Genomic DNA, 23,033 nt, shown 5'->3' with positions numbered 1-23,033 from the left:
AAAGAAATATTGTCTGGAGTTCCATTTGTAAAAGAGATCATATTAAATTGTTAAATCCTGGCTACAGAGATAGACAAACAGACAAATTTAAAGTATAATTAAAGGCAAATATTTTTATTTTTGTCAGGTTTTTATTGCTGTCCATGTCCCCGTTAGGGAGATTCACCCTCTCTACTTCTCTTCTGTTTACCATTGTCTCAAATTTTGGGTTGTCACCATAACAGGAATAGTGGGGGAGCCGTCTAATAGGGACTAGTTCTGCTGACAATCTGGGATTTCCTCTCACTTCCTGCTTTGGCTATGGGACAGGAAGTGAAGGGAAATCAGCACACAGATGGCAAAAAAATGACAGGGGTTATAACCCTCCTTTACTCTATCCGAAATGAAAATACAAGTTTTGCCTTCAGGTCCTTAATTGTGGTGTATTCTCCTGTTATTATGTGTAGGATGTTGTTTCCTTGTGGCCGGTGTATGGCCATATACTGTATGTGGTATGCTGTGCTGTCACAGGCTGTATTACTGACCTGACGCTGTTGATATCAGATTCATGGGTTTCAAATGACTGAATGCACTGACCAGTCCTCATGTCCCATACCATAGCTTTCTTGTCACATCCCTAAATAAGTAAAGAAATTGAATAAGAACAAAGCATACTAACATTTCTCTAACACAGTAATCAGATATAATGTCTTAAAAAAAGGAGCTGTCATATTGTGGTGAACATCATTGTTCAAAGCTGGGTAGGAAGGTAGAAAAAGATGTTTTTTTATTATATTGAGTGGATCTGTGAAGTCAATCTAGAATTGTAAGATTTACGATCTGCCCCTAAAGCTTGGTGCACACTACTGCGATGCAAATTTGATCTGATTTCAGTGCAACTTTGTCGTGCGACTTTGTATGTGGAATGAATATCATATGGGGGCCAAATCACACTGCAAGGCCCCATGCACACAGGACATGTGCCCAAATGTCCTAAATGCCTTTCTTCCTGGCAGCAGCATGTTGGCAGAAAAAAATGCTTGGCATGTAAAAACACACATTAACGCTAGGTGCTGCAGGCACTTGGACATTAAAGTGTTACTAAACCCCGGACCCTGCATTCACTATATCCGGTCTCACACAGTACACAGAACATGAAAATGCAATTATTTTAGTAAATAGAAACTGCTAAATACCTTTTTTTTTTCATCAGCAGTTAGAACAGTCTTGTGACTTCTATCAGTGTCCAGCTGAGCACTGGTTAATCTTGTAGGAGGAGTTTTCATTCTCCTCTGACTGTCCTATGAAACTGCATAACCCCTGACCCTCTTTCTGGACAGTGCTGATTGGCCCTGTGCCGATCACATGCACCCTCCCAAAAAAGAAAAACTCTCTAGCAATACACACCAAACAGAGCATGTGCAGACTTGCCACTGCTGCTCTAAGTATGGCAGATGCATTGGGGACAGCAAAAGAATGGGCGGATCAGAGAAGTCAGGATCAAACAGCCTTTTTACACAATGCAGAGGATTAACTCCTTAGGTTTCACAGTGAGTATAACAAGTGCGCTTTTCTGCATATACAGACTGATTTTACTGTTGTGGGTTTAGTAACACTTTAAATCATTTCATAGGCAAGAATATTAGTATAATCTGGCTAATGAAATAGATAAATGCTCATGCCTAGTGTTAACGTTTACATTCGGTAAGCGTTTTTTTCTAACAAAACACTGCTGCTCCTGGATGCGCTGGCAGTGGGATTTTTTTTCAGCCTCTAAACGCCCCTGTCTCTAAATACCTGTCCATGTTAGCCTATGGGGTTCATTTAATAAAACTGGAGAGTGCAAAATCTGGTACATGGTAGCCAGTCAGCTTCTAACTTCAGCTTGTTCAATTAAGCTTTCGCAAGACAAAACTGGAAGCTGATTGGTTTCTGTGCAGAGCTGCGCTGCACCAAATTTGGCACTCTCCAGTTTTAGTAAATCCCCCCCACGTATCCATGTACTTATAGGGGTTGATTTACTTAAACTTGGGAATGCAAAATCTGATGAAGTTCTGCACAGAAACCAATCAGCTTCCAGTTTCGTCTTGTGAAAGCTTAATTGAACAAGCTGAAGTTAAAAGCTGATTGGCTACCATGCACAGTTGTATCAGATTTTGCATGTTCCAGTTTTAGTAAATGATCGCCATAGACTAACAAAAGTGGGCATGTAGAGGTAGAAAAAAACGCACGACACCCCTAAAAGCAGTGTTATTGCTCAGTATGCATGAAGCCTTGATCACACCATAGTAGTACAGGAAGCTTTTCCAAGATCTCACTGAATCACATCGATGGGAAGGAGCACCACTGAAAACAATGTGATTTCCATTGTCATGCAATTCTATGTGTAAAATATATGAACAATGAACACAAAGGAGTATAAGAGCTGCTAGCACAACGTGGCAAACCCTCTGTTTCCACTGTACAAACACATAAATAAAGGTGCAGCGCTAATACAAATGACAAATGTGTGAACGTTATACACTATCATGCAGTATTACAGCGTCCCAAATATTAATCTACAGTGGGGATCAAAAGTTTGGGCACCCCAGCTAAAAATTTGTATTAATGTGCATAAAGAAGTCAAGGAAAGATGGAAAAATCTCCAAAAGGCATCAAATTACAGATTAGACATTCTTATAATATGTCAACAAAAGTTAGATTTTATTTCCATCATTTACACTTTCAAAATAACAGAAAAAAAAAAATGGCGTCTGCAAAAGTTTGGGCATCCTGCAGAATTTATAGCATGCACTGCCCCCTTTGCCAAGCTGAGACCTGCCAGTGTCATGGATTGTTCTCAATCATCGTCTGGGAAGACCAGGGGATATCAATCTCAAAGGTTTTAAATGCCCAGACTCATCTGACCTTGCCCCAACAATCAGCACCATGGGTTCTTCTAAGCAGTTAGCTAGAAAACTGAAACTGAAAATAGTTGACGCACACAAAGTTGGAGAAGGCTATAAGAAGATAGCAAAGCGTTTTCAGATGTCAATATCCTCTGTTCGGAATGTAATTAAGAAATGGCAGTCATCAGGAACAATGGAAGTTAAAGCAAGATCTGGAAGACCAAGAAAAATATCAGACAGAACAGCTTGCAGGATTGTGAGAAAAACAATTCAAAACCCACGTTTGACTGCACGATCCCTCCAGAAAGATCTGGCAGACACTGGAGTTGTGGTACACTATTCCACTATAAAGAGATACTTGTACAAATATGGGCTTCATGGAAGAGTCATCAGAAGAAAACCACTTCTATGTCCTCACCACAAAAATCATCATTTGAACTTTGCAAATGAACATATAGACAAGCCTGATGCATTTTGGAAACAAGTTCTGTGGACCGATGAGGTTAAAATTGAACTTTTTGGCCGGAATGAGCAAAGGTACGTTTGGAGAAGAAGGGACACAGAATTTAATGAAAAGAACCTCTGTCCAACTGTTAAGCATGGGGTTGGATCAATCATGCTTTGGGGTTGTGTTGCAGCCAGTGGCACAGGGAACATCTCACGAGTAGAAGGAAAAATGGATTCAATAAAATTTCAGCAAATTTTGGATGGTAACTTGATGCCATCTGTGAAAAAGCTGAAGTTAAAGAGAGGATGGCTTCTACAAATGGATAATGATCCTAAACACACCTCGAAATCCACGGGGGATTACATCAAGAGGCGTAAACTGAAGGTTTTGCAATGGCCTTCACAATCTACTGACCTCAACATATTTGAAAATCTATGGATAGACCTTAAAAGAGCAGTGCGTGACAGACAGCCCAGGAATCTCAAAGAACTGGAAGACTTTTGTAAGGAAGAATGGGCAAAGATACCACAAACAGGAATTGAAAGACTCTTGGCTGGCTACAAAAAGCGTTTACAAGCTGTGATACTTGCCAAAGGGCGCAGTACAAGATATTAACTCTGCAGGGTGCCCAAACTTTTGCAGATGCCATTTTTTTGTTTTCTGTTATTTTGAAAGTGTAAATGATGGAAATAAAATCTAACTTTTGTTGACATATTATAAGAATGTCTAATCTGTAATTTGATGCCTTTTGGAGATTTTTCCATCTTTCCTTGGCTTCTTTATGCACATTAATCCAAATTTTTAGCTGGGGTGCCCAAACTTTCGATCCCCACTGTATGTATATAAAATGACCAGAAATGAAATGTCCAACATGTTGTAAAATTCAATTAACAAATATGTGAATATTATTCACTATCATACAACATTATTATTATTATACAAGATTTATATAGTGCCAACAGTTTGCTCAATATTACAGTGTCCCAAAAATAATCTGTGTGCCAATGATGACCAGAAATAAAAAATGCCCAACGTATTGTGTGATCCAGTAGTGATCAGTAATATAAAGTGACTTCTGCGATAATCCTCCACCACTGTGCACTCACCAGAAGCAAGAAGCAAACCAGAATTGAATGGAAATGACTCCTAAGAATATATCTGTCCACTTCATATCACCAGTCACTGATCCATCAAAGGTGGAGTGCCTCCAGAGGTGACCACCGACCTGACACCTCAACAAGGGACGCCGCAATCCGAGCCTCCGCAGCGATAAAGGGCTTCTGTCCGCTGGTGAGGTGTCCGGTGATCAGTGACTGGTGATATGAAGTGGACGGCAGGGGCATCCCTAGGGTGGTGTCACTCGGTATAACACTTGGTGACACCCTATCCGACGATCCCCGCAGGATGGATCGGATCTGTGGATAGAGCATAATGGATTGGAGTCCAATCCATTATCCTCTCCAATCCGCAGATCCTCTCCATCCTGCGGGGATCGTCAGCTTGCAACCCATACAGGGCTAACTGATCTCTCCACAAGCTCCACAAAAAGGTACGTTTTAAAGCAAGCCGACGATCCCCGAAAGATGGATCGGATCTGCGGATTGGGGAGCATAATGGATTGGACTCCGATCCATTACGCTCAATCCGCAGATCCGATCCACCCTGCGGGGATTGTTGTCTTGCTTTAAAACTTACCTTTTCGTGGAGTGGGTCCAGTATCACCCCGTGTGATAGGTGTCATCCGGTGCGGTGCGCACCCCTCACACCTGCCTAGGGACACCCCTGGTGGACGGATATATTCTTAGGAGTCATTTCCATTCAATGCTGGTTTGCTTCTTACTTCTGGTGAGATCAGAAGTCACTTTATATTACTGATCACTACTGGTTCACACAATACAGTGGACATTTTTTATTTCTGGTCATCATTGGCACACAGATTATTTTTGGGACACTGTAATATTGTATGATAGTGATCAAATGTTCACATATTTGCTATTTGAATTTTACAATATGTTGGAAATTTCATTTCTGATTATTATTTATACATAGATTCATTTTTGGGACACTGTACTACTGCATAGTGTATACCGTTCACACATTTGTCATTTTTATTAATGAAATTCTATGTGACTGAAATTGCATCTCAAATCGCACTAGTGTAAACCAGGCCAAGAATAGGAGAGAGCCAGACATGGAAGGTGACCTCAGACCTGTCACCAGGATTCCAGCTCATCTCTCCCTTCAGTTCTCTCTTTGTAGCTCCTTATCTTGTTGTCAGTTTCTAAGGAGAGTTGTTAGGTAAATTGGCTTTATGACATCTAGTTGCTAGGCTGCTTCAGTAACATGCTACAAGAATAGGCAGGGGTAGGCTTTTAAAGAAGGCTGAGATAGATCTTGAACCTAAACAGAATGTATAGTCTTTTCAAACCTTTTTTTTTTAGAAATTCATATAAACCAAAGCAATCCTAAAGAGATAACCTAAATACATTCCCTTTCACAAAAGTATAACATGTGATAAGCCTCTTCTCAATATAATATAAAATTAAATGTAAAAGTTTTTTCTTTCCAATCTCCCTTTTTAACATCATTAGATCTGTTACAAAGTAGCAGTTCCAATTTAAGTACCCCGCACACTGGGCTTTTATCCCCCGGTGCACGAGACTCCGGAGTGTATGTGTGAGTGGATGATGGTACGGGAGCACAGTCCAGGCCCTGCTGCCAGCAATCTGTCGAAGGACTCATTCACACAGAGCCAGGGTCAGCTCCAATCAGCAGGGGATCCGTGGGCAGATGTCAGTTTTTTTACATCTGTTCCCATTCAATTTTTGTCTGTTGGACACAGGCGTGTAGTTGCAGTTCGTTTTCTCCACTGTAGGTGGCGCTCATCCAAAGTGGTACTGCAGCTGGTGGGAAAATTACAGAAACTCGATTTCTCTATTGGTCCTCCAAAGCAGCGTTCCATTGGCTATGCTGTATCCAGGTGACTCTGGTGGCCATCTTGGGCCACACAGAGTCTTTTTAAGACCCAGGTTTTGGTGCACATTTGAGAAGTGGCTAGTGTAGGGAAAGTGTACCTAACTTTCAGGGACAGCACTAGTGGTAAGGAGGGATACAAGAGGAGTAGGGAAAGCTCAGGGCCAATGTCTTTACCTCCTCATGCTTAGGTTGGAGCGAGCACCCCCTCCTTCCTGAACCATACCAGGCCACATGTCCTCAACATGAATGGGGGAGTGCTTTGGGGCGTAGGGGGCTCCCCCCCTCAAAAAGCCCCTTGTCCCCATGTCCAGGCCGTTTTCCACCTCCCTTGGCAAGCACTGTCTTCAGCTTGGGCCTACTACCACTGACTCTCCGCTTTACCTACTGTAAGCCCCTGGTCAGGTGAGCTCACCGTTAGGCTATTGTACTGTTTGCAATTTCTTCAGTACATCCATTGCTGCACTCCATGCCTCTGTGTGTTTACTGCTGCCACACCACACTGCACCTACCCAACAGGCGGACTTGTGATATGGGTAGCCAAATGTAAAAGCCCATGTGAAAGAGCCCTAATTCTATTGTAGGCTAACAGCTGCTGCAGCTGGATGGTGCACCAAGCAGTACTAATATTTAGTGCAATATGTGCCCAGGAAAATAAAGGAGATGGCCGCCCCCCACAAGAGGATACTGCACAATGCTTCTTTATTCCAAAAGTGACAGATAATACAGCACAGGAATCCATGGATGTTATCGCGTTTCACACAACTTAGAGCTTAGTGGGTTATGATTAAGCACTAAGCTGTGTGAAATGCGTTAACATCCTTGGATTCCTGTGCTGTATTATCTGTCATTTTTGGAATAAAGAAGCATTGTGCAGTAACCTGTTGCAGTGTGCGGCCATCTCCTCTATCTCCTGAAAGTCTTCACAGTTATAATAATGCATTCAGAACATTCACAATTCATCGGTCATTTTAAAGCAAGCCTGCCAGCTATTTTAAATATAAAGTCCTGTCAAAGATCAGGTACCACATTCTGTTTGATGTTACCTTCATCAAGCAGGCAACTGCCAAATGCATGTCCAGTGGGAGCATTACAGTGCCTATCAAGGGCATTCTTATTGGAGAAAAGGCTGGTAGCTGTACAGAACTCAGTACAGAATACAGGGAAGTCAGAACTCTTAAGATGAGAGGAACATGGAAAACATTTTTAGGATAATAAATCTAACAGCAGACACCTTGTGCTACCTGCATGTAAACAGTAACTCCACTTTTGTTGAGAAAAAAAGAATCCCCTCTGGTTGATCAATTTGCATTACAATGATTTTAACAAACTTTGTTGCAGAGTCCTACCTGTTTCTGCTCTGAAGCAATGGCTGTTTATTGTGTGCAGAGGAAACCTAAATAATCAGTTGCAGTGTTCTAATGAGGAAAATTGCAGGGTCTGCATCCCTGTAGAACTGATTAATCCTTTGGGAGTATCGTCAAAATAAAATTTTTGTTGCACAGGATGCCTTAGGTCTGACTTGTATCTTAGTTCAGACTTTTGGGATAGTTCAATAAGCCAAGAAGGAGATGACACTTCTGAGGCATTCTGCACATGAACTGTGCACAGAAGGCCTGTAAGCTGCCATATTACATTTCATGTTACAAAAAATTACAATGATGCAGATTGAAAAGGAAAGATCATTTTTCACATTTTTGATACCATTAAATTACAATATGGCTTGTGTAGCAATTACATATATGCTATTTTTTTTTTTATTTGCTATATTTTTTTTCATGAAAGTGGAGTTACCCTTTACGCAAGGCTTTCACTTTAAAAAAGTTAATATAGATGACAGTTTACTTTGTAATTCAAAATAGTTACTAAACTATGTTAAAATGCAATAATTGAAACAAAAAAATTAAAAGTAGTATTATATAATACAGATTTTAGCCCTTTTATACTACAGATTAAAATAAAGGTATTTTGCTCAAAGGCAGTTCTTCCTAGAATCGATATGTGTGGATGCCAATGGTGTGAATCACTAACTGGCTTCTTGGACATACAATCAGAACATTGTGTTACACTCTTTGATGAAACGTCCATAAGAAAGAGTTTAAAACCACTGCTCAACCTAAGCCCAGGGCTACATGAGCGATTCAATCTCAGATTGTTTTGTTTTGATCATCCAGCAGAATAATTAAAGAAAAGCTGATTACCCCATCCACACAAGCGAGGTGGATGGGAAAATTCTCCCAGCTCTGCTATTGTATTCTGACAGCAGGACTCCTTCACTGTCAGAATACACTGATCAGAGTTGTAGCCATTGGCTGCAGTTGCTGATCGAATGAAAATTTCCCAACATTACCATTCGAAGTTGATCGTTAGATGAGAAATTGTCCTCTGAAATCTGCTATGAAACCAACACTTTTGGAAGTGCTGATGTCCTGTGCCCCCAAAAACCTCACTGGTTTTTCCTGCTGATGTCCAGAGGACAGGACACAGTAGTGAGGTCAGTAGAATAAACCAGTGGGAGCTGCAATCAAACATCTGAGAGTAAGACAGCCCATAGATGAGGTATTCTTTTTCATTCAACCAGCGGTCTGAATGAAAAACAAAATGATTCATTTCTCCCATCCACACGCTTGATGTGGATGGGGGAATCCTCTCTGATGAACTACTGTATTCTAACTTCCCGCTGCCAGAATACACTGATCAGCACTGCCAGCTATAGCCAGCAGCGCTAATTGAGTGGGGAAAATTCAACAGGGCAGTTGTACAGACGTTGATCAGTAGATAGACTTTTGTACAACCTCCCCGCCCATACATGGATTGAAATTTGATTGGTCCCTGCTGAACTGGCCAAATTTCAATCCATGTATATCTGGCTGAAGACTCCACAAAGTGTCCATTTTTCATTTGACTTCAAGAGAGGATTTCCAATGACAGGAGTGATGTTTGGTTGCAGGAGAGCTAAGTATTTATAATCTACTTTATCAAATAAATCTTTATTGGGAAGATGTAGTAAAGCAACAGATTTGTGTTAAAATATCCCAAAATCTATATCACAGTTATGATCGAATCCTGGTTAGTATGAGCCCTATAGCGCATGCTCTCATTGATGGGGTGGGGGCAGCACCAGGAATGCTATCCTGGAGATCTTTCAACCCCTTAGCTGATCATGTCTCATGGAGACCCCAAGAAGCCTGTAGGAAGTTGCAGCCTGCTTCCTTCACTGTAGGTTGGGCCTGACCAGGACGGTATCACAGTCTGCAGAGCAAATCAGGAAGTCAGGAGAAAAATGGTTTCTCTATGGTTTCCTGGAGGCAGTGTTTCAGTTGGCTGCGCTGCATCCAGGTGACCTCTGGCAGCCATCTTGGATTAGGCTTTATAAGCCCCTGCTCCCAGGTTTTGGCGAAGTGGCTAGTAGGGAAAGAGCACCGTCTGTCAGAGAAAGTGATAGCGGCAGGGAAAGGTTCCAAATGAGCAGGGACAGGCTAGGGCCTCACAATTCTGCAAAGAAGCCACATTCCACCCTGTGAATACAGACACTGTCGGTGCATCTTTTCCCTGCTGCATCTCTGCATTGAACTGAACTGTGAGTTTCACTTTGAGCAGTGTTCTCCCACTGGGGTTGTTTGTAGTTTGGCATTCTCTTCAATACAAGTTTACATTTTTACTGCAACCAGACTCTGTGTCATTACTGCCGCTGCACCATGCTGCACCTACCCACAAGCCATAGGATTCAGCCTGTGGCTGGATACTAGGCACTGGTCCATGATTGTTTAAACAATAACTTTGGGTACACTCATTTTATATTATTGTCATATGGACAAATGTTATGGAAGCCAAAGAAGAATAGCCTTAAGGCATTTATTTTTCTCTGCGTCCTTTGCCGAGTCTCGAATGCAGTCAGAAAGGCCCTCACAGCTAAAGATATACCTTTGCTTTCACTGCTCTCAGACAATGGAATGGTTAACCAGAATTTTGCAATTTGTTTCTGTAGAATGTTAGGGATTGGAATGGTTTCCAGCACTTACTCCAGACACAAAGGTATTTCCTGTTTCAGAAGGTGCCAGATCCAGACACAAAACATCAGCGCCATGTCCATGAAAACTCTGCAGCAGCTGTCCACTTTCCACATCCCAGAGAGCACATGTACCGTCTCCACTGGCTGTCAGGATCTGGAATATAGACAAGAACAATATGCTAAGAAATGTATATTCTTATATCTTCTGTACTATATCTGCTTTGCCCCTAAGAAACTTTGATTAGTCCACCTACCTTATACCTAAACTAAAAAAAAATACTTAAATGGATTCTGTAGATAAAGAAAACAAAAATCTGTTGAAGTGTAGGCACCTAGAGGTACCTACAGATACCTACAGTAGCTTTCAGTTTTCCTTAAATTCCTGGGGTATTCTGCCAGGCAAACCTCCAGCCCTTTCTTGTAGCTCTGAAACCTACCTGCCCTTCCAGACCAGATAAGCTCCAAAACTACTCGGAATAATGGGAGCTTTGCCTATTTGATTGGCCTGACTGAGAGCAGTAATAGGTCCATACTTGTGAGCAGCTATTGTTGCATATAAATGACAGTGTCTTTAAAAGTGAAATTCCAGAAATTATATTTTTTGCAAACCTACATTGGACCAGCTTGGCTTGATGTAAGCATCCATATATCTTTAGGCTGCTGGGGATGCTGAAAAACACTCTAATAGTCTAATAGACAGTAAAAGTTATGATCTTCTGAGTGCTGCTCCAGCGGCTTCCCCCTCTTCACAATGAAATAGTTTGATCCTAAGCACTGCCATTCAGAGAACATTTTGTGTTTTTTCTTTCAATGAATACAATGTGTTCCCTGATTGGACAAGTGGAGATGGCTAGAGTAGTGTCATCCTCTCCACCTCCTCCAATCAGAGAATTCCTTGTGTTCATCATGGCCACATATTACTCCAAGTGAGGGGAAACATTGTTTCTCTCTCCTCCCCTCTCTCCCACTCTGCCTTAGCGTCCATTACTGTCCTTCTTGAGGAATATCGTGTAACGCTTACTGAGATATCAGAAACTATTTTAACATTGGAATTCTCCAGTAGATCCACAGTAGGAGGGCAGTGATTCTATCATCCCCTATAGTCAGATGCCATGCGCTACCTTTATCTATCTGAGGGTTATGGAAACATCTTGGGAAGCTAAAAATATAAGCTAACATTAGATTAGTTTAGTTTATGGCCAAGTGGTGCTCCATGACCCCACAGGAGCTTCTTTTTACCTCTGTGCTTGCTGGGGTAAAACTATGCTTAGGTGCGAATGCTGCTGGCCAAACCTCCATCTAGAAAAATCCGATTTGCATTTCCATTTGTTGAAAAGCAGTGTAGATATTTAGCTCTTCATTGTTGGGACATCCCAAAGCAGTGTCCACCAAGATTTGGCAAAAAAGCTAAATTAACCGTTTCAGGTACCAACAAGCACACTGCTTGTTCCTCAACCAATAGATGTGCAAGAGTGCTTTCCAAACTGAATAAATAGTCCTGGGATACCTAAAGACTTCTGCAGGAAGCTCAGGTTTGATAGGAATGCCTGTGCAGCCAGAGAGATTGACAAATAACATGGGTAGTATCCACAATTACAGACTGAGTCCTTCATTGATGGCAACAGGGACACAACCTGTGAGAACGGGTTGAACGCAAAAGTCATTTTAAAAAACAATGTTTTATTTATAGGTATGCAACAGTTACAATAAGTCGTAGACTTCACAAACTTACAGCGTAGATTTCTCATTCAACCAATAATATGGTACAGGTGACTTGTTCAGGAGGAGAATAATTTCAAATCAATGACCTTTGAATTCAAAAGGTCATTTTTTTAAGAGCCAAAAAACCCAAATCCATATTCATAGAGTAATGGGGGAAAGGCACAGGGGAAGCTATATTAAAAACACCCTGTACAGAAATTCCTAAAGGGTGGGAGGCCAGCAGTTTCTGGGACACAAATGCAAAGACCTGCCTCTTGCTAGTGCTAATAGCCACCATCTGCAAAAAAAGTCAGTATTCTTCACAAAGAGAATATCTGGGGTTGAAAGTCCCTAACCTTGCAACAAGCGAAGCATGCCTTCTATGTGTGATGGTAGACTGTGCAGGAATGAGAGTCCAGGCTTTGGGAATAGTGGGAATAGTGGGAATAAAGCATGTCTCTGCCACCTAGGATCTGGCCTTCATGAGCCATCCCACTAAGCCAACACCTGTGAAGCAGAGTAGAAAATTGGCCCTGGAGACAGAAAATCAGGACTATCTGGAAGAGTCCATGGAGCAGCAGTGGACACCATGTACAATGATACTAAGGGGGGACTCAAAGGACAACAGAAAATCAGGTAAAGGACACCAGACTTCACTGTTAATGCTAAATGACGGACCATGGTCTGGAAATGGACTGAGGGACAGTCCCATCCAGACTGCAGCCACGCCACCCCCGGGTGCCCTCCCTCGGTCCCAGGCCCGGACTGGCCATAGGGTACACCGGGCCGCCGGGCTTAACATGACTGGGCCACATGGCAGGAGGTAAGTGGCAACCGTGGTCTGGATGGGGCTGATGCAGACCGCGGTCTGGACGGGGCTAATGCAGACCGCAGCCACCCGATGTGCGGCTCTGCCTAAAGCAGGGCCAACAGGAGGAGCGGCAGTGATGGCTCCAGATGACAAGCAGGAAGCACCGCTGACACAGGGACACCTTCTCGGCCAACAGCTGCACTGAAGCGACAATGGAGGCCTCTCTTCTTCACCCACCAACACACTGTGACAGCTCTGTAGCAGCGATGGATGGGGCTGTCTCTGCTGGATGGGCTGGCTCTTTGCTGGACGAGCTGTCTCTTTGCTGGAGGGGCTGTCTCTTTGCTGGAAGGGCTGTCTCTTTGCTGGAAGGGCTGTCCCTTTGCTGGGCGGGCTGTCCCTTTGCTGGATGGGCTGTCTCTTTGCTGTACAGGCTGTCTCTTTGCTGGACGGGATGTCTCTTTTCTGGATGGTGATGTCTCTTTGCTGGACTGGGCTGTCTCTTTGCCCAGTTGGGTCCAGCACAGAGACATCCCAATCCAGCAAAGAGACAGCCCAGTCCAAGAAGGGACTTCCCCATCCAGCAAAGAGACATCCCTATCTAGCAAAGATACATCCCATCTTTGCTATATATTTGCTGTTGTTAGGGGTGCTGTGTTGTGTTAGGAGTGCTGTGTTATGTTAAGGGGCACTGTGTTGTGTTAGGGGCGCTGTGTTGTGTTAAGGGGTGCTGTGTTGTGTTAGGGGTGCTGTGTTGTGTTAGGAGATGCTGTGTTTTGTTAAGGGGCGCTGTGATGTAAAGAGGGGCAGTGATGTGAAATGAAAAGAGGACACTGTGGGACTTCTTTAAAGAGGGGACTGTGATGTAGAGGGGACTACAGTGTGAAAGGTACACTAAAAATCATAATGTACCGAAGGACTGTGATGTGTTATATCGCTAATAGGATTCGGACCTCTGCTGGAAGGAAATTTTGCTGACTGGACCTCCGTAATTTTAACTCAAAACCCCTGATGTATAGTATGCAAAATAACATCAAACATACAAGTTGTAAGTCACTCACTGTTTCAGAGGTTGCAACTAATAAGCACTAAACACAGTGGGGTTTATTTACTAAAGGTGGAGAGTGCAAAATTGGGTATACTTCTACATAGAAACCAATCAGCTTCCTTGTTTTATTGCCAAAGCTTAATTGAACAGGCTGAGGTTAGAAGATGATTGGCTATCATGCACAGCTGCACCAGATTCTGAGTGCACCTGTTTTAGTAAATTTCCCCTAATGTTCCACTGAAGCTCACACAGTAAAAGTGTGAATCTTCTGTGCCAATATGCTGACATTCTGGGTTAGCTAGGAATTTATATTTCTTTTCAAAATCCTCTTAAAAGGTGCAAAGTGACTGTAACTAAAGCTGAAAGACTCCTCTGAAACCTTGGTATGAAAAAAGGGTAACCAGCAGAAAGGGCTAACAAAGCATTGCCACAAACATAGAGGAAGATAGGCCAAACATACTCACTGGACCCTGGATATTGCCTGCAAAGGGTATAAGGTGCGCCGTGGGACCCAGGATGTTGAGAACACCCTTTGCACACACCTAGTGATCTCACAAAGCAGCACCCAAGCCCCAAGTCCATAAAGTATATGCCATCTAGGGAAGGGGGTGCTCCATGCTGACATTAGGGATAGTCACAGGGGATCAAATGGGAAAGGCGTACCTATAGACCACTTCAAGCGACACAGAGAGGATAAAGAGGAGAAGAGGGTGTAAACTTATCACACCCTACTAGGATCCCGATAGGATGAAAAAGGGCAACCTTCTCAATGACAGGCTGCCTCCCCCTGGAGCACTGTGTGCTGTCTACCTGGGAGGACAAAAAACAAATAGGTCTCTTGTCAAATGTGCCCCCTCCTTTACCCCTCCCGTGAGATAACTCATAGGCTGTCCCAATGCAGGATAGTTAAGGTAAGTGGAACATTAGTGCTGGACCTGTAAGGTTATCTTATTGATATTACTATCCTATCTTAAGTTTTTGATGTTGATGTAGGTGATCTGGTTCTTGGACAGGTGGCTTCTACACCCCAAACGTCCTCTTGGCTTGTGGTATAATATAACAAAAATGTAAATTGAAGTGTTACACCACTGCTAAAAGGTCCATGTACAACTTTATTCCAATAAAAGTTAGGGGGAAAACTGAAAGAGTAATAAATGCCTTTTGGAGGTCCAAAACCCCTTTCATTAGGGTTTGAGCTTGAAAACAATGTATGTGGACTGGAGTTGAACTTGACCTTTAATGGTACTTCTTCCAGTGTGATTACAAGTACAGGTCTTGCCAATCCAGGATAGGGCTGTCACAGCTGAACCTGCATGTAGGCAAGGATCTGGTAGAGCTCATTGGCTGAGCTGAGGGGACTACAATGATCTAGATTCCCCAGCTTGTCACCCAGCTCAGTGGTTGACTAAAGGTCTTGAAGACTGAAGTAAAAAAATTAAAAGATGATTCCCTTGCAAAAGAAAGGAAACTAAAATTCCCAGCAGGGAGTTCATGTCCTTACACCTTAACACTACACGAAAAAACTGAGCTGCCTCTAGCAGGAGGGGATTAGGCTACCAACAGGAGCCGCCCCTAGGCTGTGTTTTGTTTCCATACCTGAGTCCTATGCAGAAGTTGGCACTATACCCCGATGGTCAGTATCTACAGTTGTCCTTCAATGAACGGAAGAGAAAAGAGTATTTTTTTTCTTTAGGATGGGCAGAGAATTCACCTACAGTATGAGGGTTTTTTCCCACTCTGTCCAACCAAAAAAGGAACTTAACAATTTGGGTTCATTAACGTCTATCATTCTTTGCATCAGTGTATTATAAAGAATAATGCATCTGCACGAAATTATTAAAGATTTGCTGTGGGGAAAGGGGTAAGTGTAAAGCTGTAAATTAAATTGCACTTCCTTTCATGGATGTTTCAAGGATTTCTGCTGCTTTAAAAATGTGGCTCCCTGCATCTTACTTTCAGTCTTTACACACAAACTTTTCATAAAGGTCCTCTTTATAGATGCTAAAACAATTTAGTTCATCGATATTAAATTATACAGCAGTACAATAGGTGATTCACAACAGTTACTGTCCTCAAAGAGGCATGTGAAAAGACAAATATGGGAGCTATCAGTGCTCACTAGGTGAGTTACTAGAAAGAGAAGCCAAGGTCAGGATGACAGTCTTGAGCCTACACCTATAAAAACACATTAGCGACGATAGTTTCTGTATTTGTCTCCTCGTGGGTTCACTTTAATATTTCTACCAAGGAGACACAGAGGCACCATGGCCAGTTTGTATGGAAGCCAACTATTTTTGGGTTCACCTCTAGGTTCCTCCAGTTCTCTTACAAATGTACATGGCCCGAGGCCTTATGCATTTTATTGGCCATGGGACACCTAAATGAATCCTGACATCTGTTCAATTTACAGTAAAGGGAACATTCAGGCACTAGTGCCAGTTTGTATGGAAGCCAAATATTTTTGGGTTCAGCTCTAGGTTCCTCCAGTTCTCTTACAAATTTACATGGCCTTATGCATTTTATTGGCCATAGGATCACTAAATGAATCCTGACATCTGTTTAAATTACTAGTGATGCGCGATATATTGGCCGCTGAAAATGATCGTCTGAAAATAGTTATTGGTGTTTTAGAAAAAAAAAAAAAAAAGGTGCCAATAATGATAATTGACTTCAATGCAAAATTGTGTCCCATTTCCTTCAATGCAAATCGTGTCCCATTAACTTCAATACAAAATTGTGTCCCACTGACTTCAATGCAAAATTGCGTACCATTGGCTTCAATGCAAAATCATGTCCCATTGACTTCAATGCAAAACGCCCTCTATTGACTTCAATGTAAAAAAAACCTCTATTTAAGTTTTTTAACTTTATATATATTTTATTTTCTGTCCAATTTTTGAGTTACTTTCAATAAAAGTTATTTTACGTTACTGGATTGTAATTTTTTTAAATCATATTAATTTAAATTCATGATATTAATTAAAAAGTTGAATACAATACAATTGTATACAAAAACATCCTTTTTTAAAAAAAAACCTGTCCATTTCTGTTTTAGGCCAAGTGCATCCTGAATTTTTGGTTTTCGGTCAAGAATTTTAATTTCAGTACACCATGATAAACTACAGTAATGGGAACAATTTCCAATACTTTAGGCTTTCTCCAGTGTGCTTATAAATATACATGACCCAAAGCCTTCTGCATTATGTTTTAACCATGGAACACCGAACGGAACCCTAACATCTGTATAGTTTACAGTAATTGGTACTTTAACCCATATCTAATGAAGATAAGTACAATCTTATGGTGGCCAAACAATATTTGAATCCGCTTGATGTGCGTTTCAATTGGAAAATAAATCAATCATTTATTTAAATGTGGATAGCAACCATTAGCCCTTACATGCTCTGCTATAATTATATTAATTGGTTACTTCCATTAGTTCCAGTTATGCAGCTAAACCAGAAAGATCCAGGTTTTTTTTTGTTTAGGGCAAGATTGCTTAACTATAAGTGACAGAGTTCATGCATTGGTAGGACAACCACACAGTCAGATGCAGTCACCTGACAGTCTCATTAGTGTGTCCAAAGCTACAGGACATATAGGAAATGGAAGTCTATGACACTGATGTCATTGTAACAGCATATGCCAAGAAAGTAAACAAGATTTTTAAAAATACGGCTTATTATTTTGATCTAGTCCACAAAGCAACAAACAACACAGATGACCTACCAAGGTTTCATTCCAATAAGGTGCATACTAATTTAGTGTGACAAATGCTGTAACGGTTATTTGGTACTTTTTTTATTCTGTACGTTAATCTTTCATCTTTTCCCTCATTAGAGAACACATACCAACATTTCTTAGATTTAGTATAAACTAAAAAAAAAAAAGATTACATACAGATATTCCTATTTCATGTCTATAATACAGGGAGAGCTGAAAATAATTAAGGGCATCATTATATCCAAGATTACGACTATCAACAACTCGGCTGTTGTTTACAATGTTTCTGATGTGATGAATACATGGAATTATGCCACAAAATCTCAAGTGTGTTTGCTTCGACTTGGCCATTATGGTTCTGAAATTACATTTCTAAGTAAACACTGCATTCTGATATAACTTCATAGTGAAGGACAGAAGACAAATAGGTAACAACATAAAAGGGTCTCAGTTATAAAAAAAAAAAGTAGCAAAAAGAAACATGTCCAGATATGCATAAATAGCAGACAGATACTAGGATACCAGCTGGAATGGAAAATGAGGGACACGAAATAGAACTATTTAATAAGATGCAAACGGCAGTGATTTATAGCCACCAACTACTACAAATGATCTCAGATGATCTGATGGCAGTAATCTGATATCTAGAGCATGCTTTACTTTGCAGTTCGGGTCTTATTCAATAAATAATTCTTATTAGTAAGTGCAACAACCAATCACAATTCATCCGATGTCACCAGAGTGAATTCATATTAGCACAGTCATCTATGGTCACTAATTAATTACAAATGATCTGATGGCAATAACCTGTCCAGGGGTGGACTGACCATTTGGAAACTCGGGCACTGCCCAACGGCTCGGGGTCAGTAGGGGGCCCCTTGAGATGCCCCTGGTACCTTTTTCATAGGCTTTTTTGAGTTTGGGCAAGGACACAGGGGCCCCATGATCCTCTATTGCCCAGGGGCCCCATGAGTTGTCAGTCCACCCCTGAACCTGACATTTATTTATTTATTTATCACAGGTACTTATATAGCGCTGTCAATTTACACAGCACTTTACAGTACATATATATTGTACAGTCATATCAGTCCCTAACCCTCAAGGGTGTACAATCTATGGTTCCTAACTCACATTCATACAACACATACTAGTGACAATTTAGACAGGAGCCAATTAACCTACCAGCATATCTTTGGAGTGTGGGAGGAAACTGGAGGACCCAGAGGAAACCCACGCAGACACAGGGAGAACATGCAAACTCCAGGCAGGTGGTGCTGTGGTTGGGATTTGAACCAACGATCCTAGCACTACCAGGTGGAAGTGCTAACCATTTAGCCACTGTGCTGCCATCTGGATTAATTGCTAGAGGACACTTTAATTTGAACACTGAGCATTGTTCAATAAAGAATTCTTATTTTTAAAGCCAAGTGCAGCCAAAATAAAAAAAGCTGGAAAATCAGCACAAGGGACATAGCTTACAGTCAATAGTATGCATCCTTTGTGCTGACTCCTCTTTTGTTAGTGAAAGTCTTCCTCTGGCCTGCCCCCCCCCCCCCACTGCCATAATCTGCAGCGGGTGCTATGTCAATGAACAGGATGTCACAGGCTCTCATCAAGAGAGCAGGACTTTGCCAAGTGATCTGCCCAGTGCATTCATTCATAGAATGAATGGAAAGCAATCTAAGAAAAAAGGTCAGATGGATGATTTCTACTGTAGGTCTGCCATCTCCATTCATAGATCATGCACCAATCATAGATGCTCTAGTATGACTTCTATGAATGGCGCAGCTGGGCAGAAAGGTAGGGCATAGTCAGGCTCTCTTGATGAGAGCTCACAACAGCCCTTTAATTGTATTAGCCCCGGCCACACCAGAAGTTTACGGCAGCGGTGGGGGAAATTGGGGTGTACCTGTTTGGGTTAGGTAAAGGAATCATTCTATATGTTTTAATTCACATGGCTGATATTCTTCTTGGTCATTGCATCATATATGTACCACATGTAACCACAAAATAAGACCCTTTGTTGAAATGCGTTGGACTGAATCTATGTGAACAATGTATTCTAAAAGCAAAATTTGTTTGTAACTAGGGATGCATCCTACAGATAGTAAGTTATGACTCTTGTGCTGATTTTTTGTTTTTGATTTTGGCTGCAGGATTTAAGTCCAGTAACCAATCAGAATTCATCAGATTTCAGCAGAACAAATTCAGATTGGTATCTATGGGTTGCATTTGCTATGTCATTTTTTAAATATATTTTTATGTTTTCTTGCTTTATTAAAGGTTCATTCACACCAGAATGCAGAGCACGGACGTGCACACATTTTCATATGTTGGGACACGTTGCTTTATTAGGCAGCCAGTTCAAAATGAATGAGCTGTATGTGGTGCGCCTCAATTGAAGAAAAAACAGTTGCAGTCTGCACTTTTTTTTCACAGCACCATGCAACACCCAGAATACCATGCATTGTCCTGGACTATAGTATGTTGCAGTGCATATGAATTTTGAAAGTATTTTGGGGTGCCTTTCACAATAAATCACAGCGCACCAGGCACATATCACATGTCCGTGTGTCACTGCAACTCTATAGATGAGAATGGACCCTAAACAATTCTGTTAACGGCTGCCCTAAACTTCATCCCAGTACGTCTTTGCATTAATAAGGACACTTTCATGCTGATCCACCGCAAAAAACATTTTTACCATGCTTTTACCGTGCTTGTGGTGCATTTTTTAAAGGACACGTGACTTAAAAACTGCACCAAAAAATGCATCTCGGGGGCATTTTTGAGGCATTGATATCAGTGGGGAGGTGTGTTTTTGGTGCAGGTTTTTTAACTGAGCAAATATGCTCGAAAAATGCTGCAAGCAGAATTTTTTACAATGCAATGCAGTGTGAAAATATGCATTGACATACATACGGAGGCATTTTTCATGAGCTTTTCTTGAGTTTTTTTTTAACATAAAAGCGCTTTAAAAACAACTCAGTGTGAAAGGGCCCTAAATCCAACTGTGGAATGTTGTAGACTGCCATCATCTCCTGTTTTCTACCCTCTTCATAAATTGATACATGCATTTACCAAATAGCCTTTGGATAAGTAAAAAAAAATAATGAAATGAGCACAGTGGCTAAATGGTTAGCATTTCCACCTGGCAGTACTAGGGTTGCAGGTTTGAATCCCAGCCATGGCACCACCTGGCTGGAGTTTGCATGTTCTCCCTGAGCCTGTGTGGGTTTCCTCTGGGTACTCCGGTTTCCTCCCACGCTCCAAAGACATGCTGGTAGATTAATTGGCTCCTGTCTAAATTGGCCCTAATATGTGTATGTATGAATGTAAGTTAGGGACCCTAGATTGTACACCCCTTGAGGGTTAGGGACTGATGAGAATGTACAATATATATGTAAAGTGCTGAGTAAATTGACAGCATTATATAAGTACCTGTAATAAATAAAAATCTGGTGTGGTAAGCCTTAGAATTCTGTACAGAAATGAACTGTCACTGTGAATTCAGAGCACAGTTTCTGAACACTGATAATGTTTGCTGAAAATTGCTTTGAAAAACAAGGCTGAGCATGTTTCTCTGACTCACATTTTCAGGAATTAGGTTGTATGCATGTTTTCTAAGTGTTCTCAAATGTTTACAATACTGTCCAGTAGTTGCAACTCCCAGAAAATTGTGAGGCACCTCAAGAATTGAATAAAATTGCAAGATTTAATTTGACTCTCTTTAAAAGACATATAATGGCTGATCAATCACATTTTTTACATCATTGTTACACTTGTTTGTGAGAAAATATACCATTGCTTTCTCCACGTTAAATTAGTTACAAACAAATCTTGTTTTTAAATTACATTTTTCATGTGGAGCATGCCAATGCATTTCAACCAATTATCTCCTTCAGGGGTTACATATGGTACATACCGTAGATGATACAAGGGCCAAGAAGAATATCAGCCATGTGAATTAAAACATATAGATTGATTCCTTTACCACCTGAGCCACAAAAGAGCACACCAATTCCTCTACTGCTAAGGGACAGTCACAAGTGTCGATAATGGTACCACCAGTTGGACTCTGTGTTGTTAGCAGTATGATCCTCCAGCAAGTCAGCACATCCAATGGTATCAAGGATCGCTCCTGTGTGGGTCAGGTGAAGGCATCAATCTGCCAGCACAGCACAGTGCACCTTAATAGCTTGCCCGCCAACCTATAGTAGAATTATTGCTACAGGGCAGCAGGGCTACACAAAATCATGTATATATACCTGATTTGCACACCCGTTTGGTGGCTATGGATGTCGATCACCGGGTCCTGGCCAAACATTCTCCGCCGGCACCTGGCGATCGCTGAGTAACACTGACAGGGGAGAGACCTGTGTGTAAACAACACAGGTCTCTCTCCTGCCAGCAAGAACATGCTCAGCAGAGAAATACAAATCAGCATGTTTCCCTAGTAAAGCACACACAGCACATTATGCAAAACAGCACACAGTTAACCCTTTGATCACCCCAGATGGTAACCCCTTCCTGCCCAGTACCATTAGTACAGTGTCAGTACTTGTTATTAGCACTGATTACTGTATTAGTGTCATTAGGATGTCAGTGGCAGTCAGTTCCCACCCAGTGTCAGAATGCCTGCCACGGTCCCGCGATAAGTCGCTGATCACCAACATTACTAGTATAAAAAAAAAATTCCTGTATATATACCGCCATTTGTAAACGCTATAACTTTCACATAAACCATTTAATTCACACGTATTGGGATTTTTTTTTAGCAAAGACATGTAGCAGAATACATTTTGGCCTAAATTTATGAGAAATTAGATTTTTAAAATATTTTTCATTGGATATGTTTTATAGCAAAAAGTAAAAAATATTGGGTGTTTTTTCAAGATTTTCGGTCTTTTTTTTTGTTTTTAGTGCAAAAAATTAAAAATGCACAGGTGATCAAATACCACCAAAAGAAAGCTCCATTTGTGGGGAAAAAGGACATAAATTTCATTTGCGTACAGAGTTGAATGACCGCACAATTGTCAGTTAAAGTACTGCCGCGCCGTATCGCAAAAAAATGGCCTGGTCAGGACGGGGGGGGGGGTAAGTCCTCTGGAGGGCAAGTGGTTAAGGTGTGCTGGCACTCCAATTAAAAGGAATTGACTACAATAACACAATGCTAATTCATGCATGAAATCCAAAGAGCTGAGTACAATTAGGTTGCAATCTCACTAATCATTCAAGCAATCAATGATATAGAAAGGAGACAGAAGAAGCAGCCAGTGCTTGTACCACTAGGATCTAATGTGCACAGGCTGACTGCAGAAGGTAGGGGGAGGTAAACACAAGAAGCGTTTAGAGGGGGACACTGGCTGCAGCCTCATAGATGCGATCTTTGCTACCTGCCTGCCAGATCACATCCACAGAGTAACGTACTTCAAGAAGCAGCAGCCACT

The 23,033-nt window shown here is 41.5% G+C and overlaps 1 protein-coding gene across 1 annotated transcript in view; it reads right to left on the bottom strand.

Annotated features, from left to right (window-relative positions):
• Positions 1-23,033, bottom strand: part of LOC149442471 (guanine nucleotide-binding protein subunit beta-5) — a 100,053-nt gene that overhangs the window by 34,012 nt on the left and 43,008 nt on the right. Inside the window, exons 6-7 of the mRNA XM_089656078.1 lie at positions 10,311-10,454; positions 525-616 (exon numbers count right to left, since the gene is read on the bottom strand). Coding sequence (XP_089512204.1) covers positions 525-616; positions 10,311-10,454 — 236 coding nt within the window. The remainder of the gene's footprint in view (positions 1-524; positions 617-10,310; positions 10,455-23,033) is intronic.

Source organism: Staurois parvus, unplaced genomic scaffold (genome assembly GCF_062004578.1).
Source record: "Staurois parvus isolate SC_StPar_1 unplaced genomic scaffold, SC_StPar_1.0 ptg000885l, whole genome shotgun sequence".
Lineage (NCBI taxonomy): Eukaryota > Metazoa > Chordata > Amphibia > Anura > Ranidae > Staurois > Staurois parvus.
This window is presented reverse-complemented; position numbering and strand designations above follow the sequence as displayed.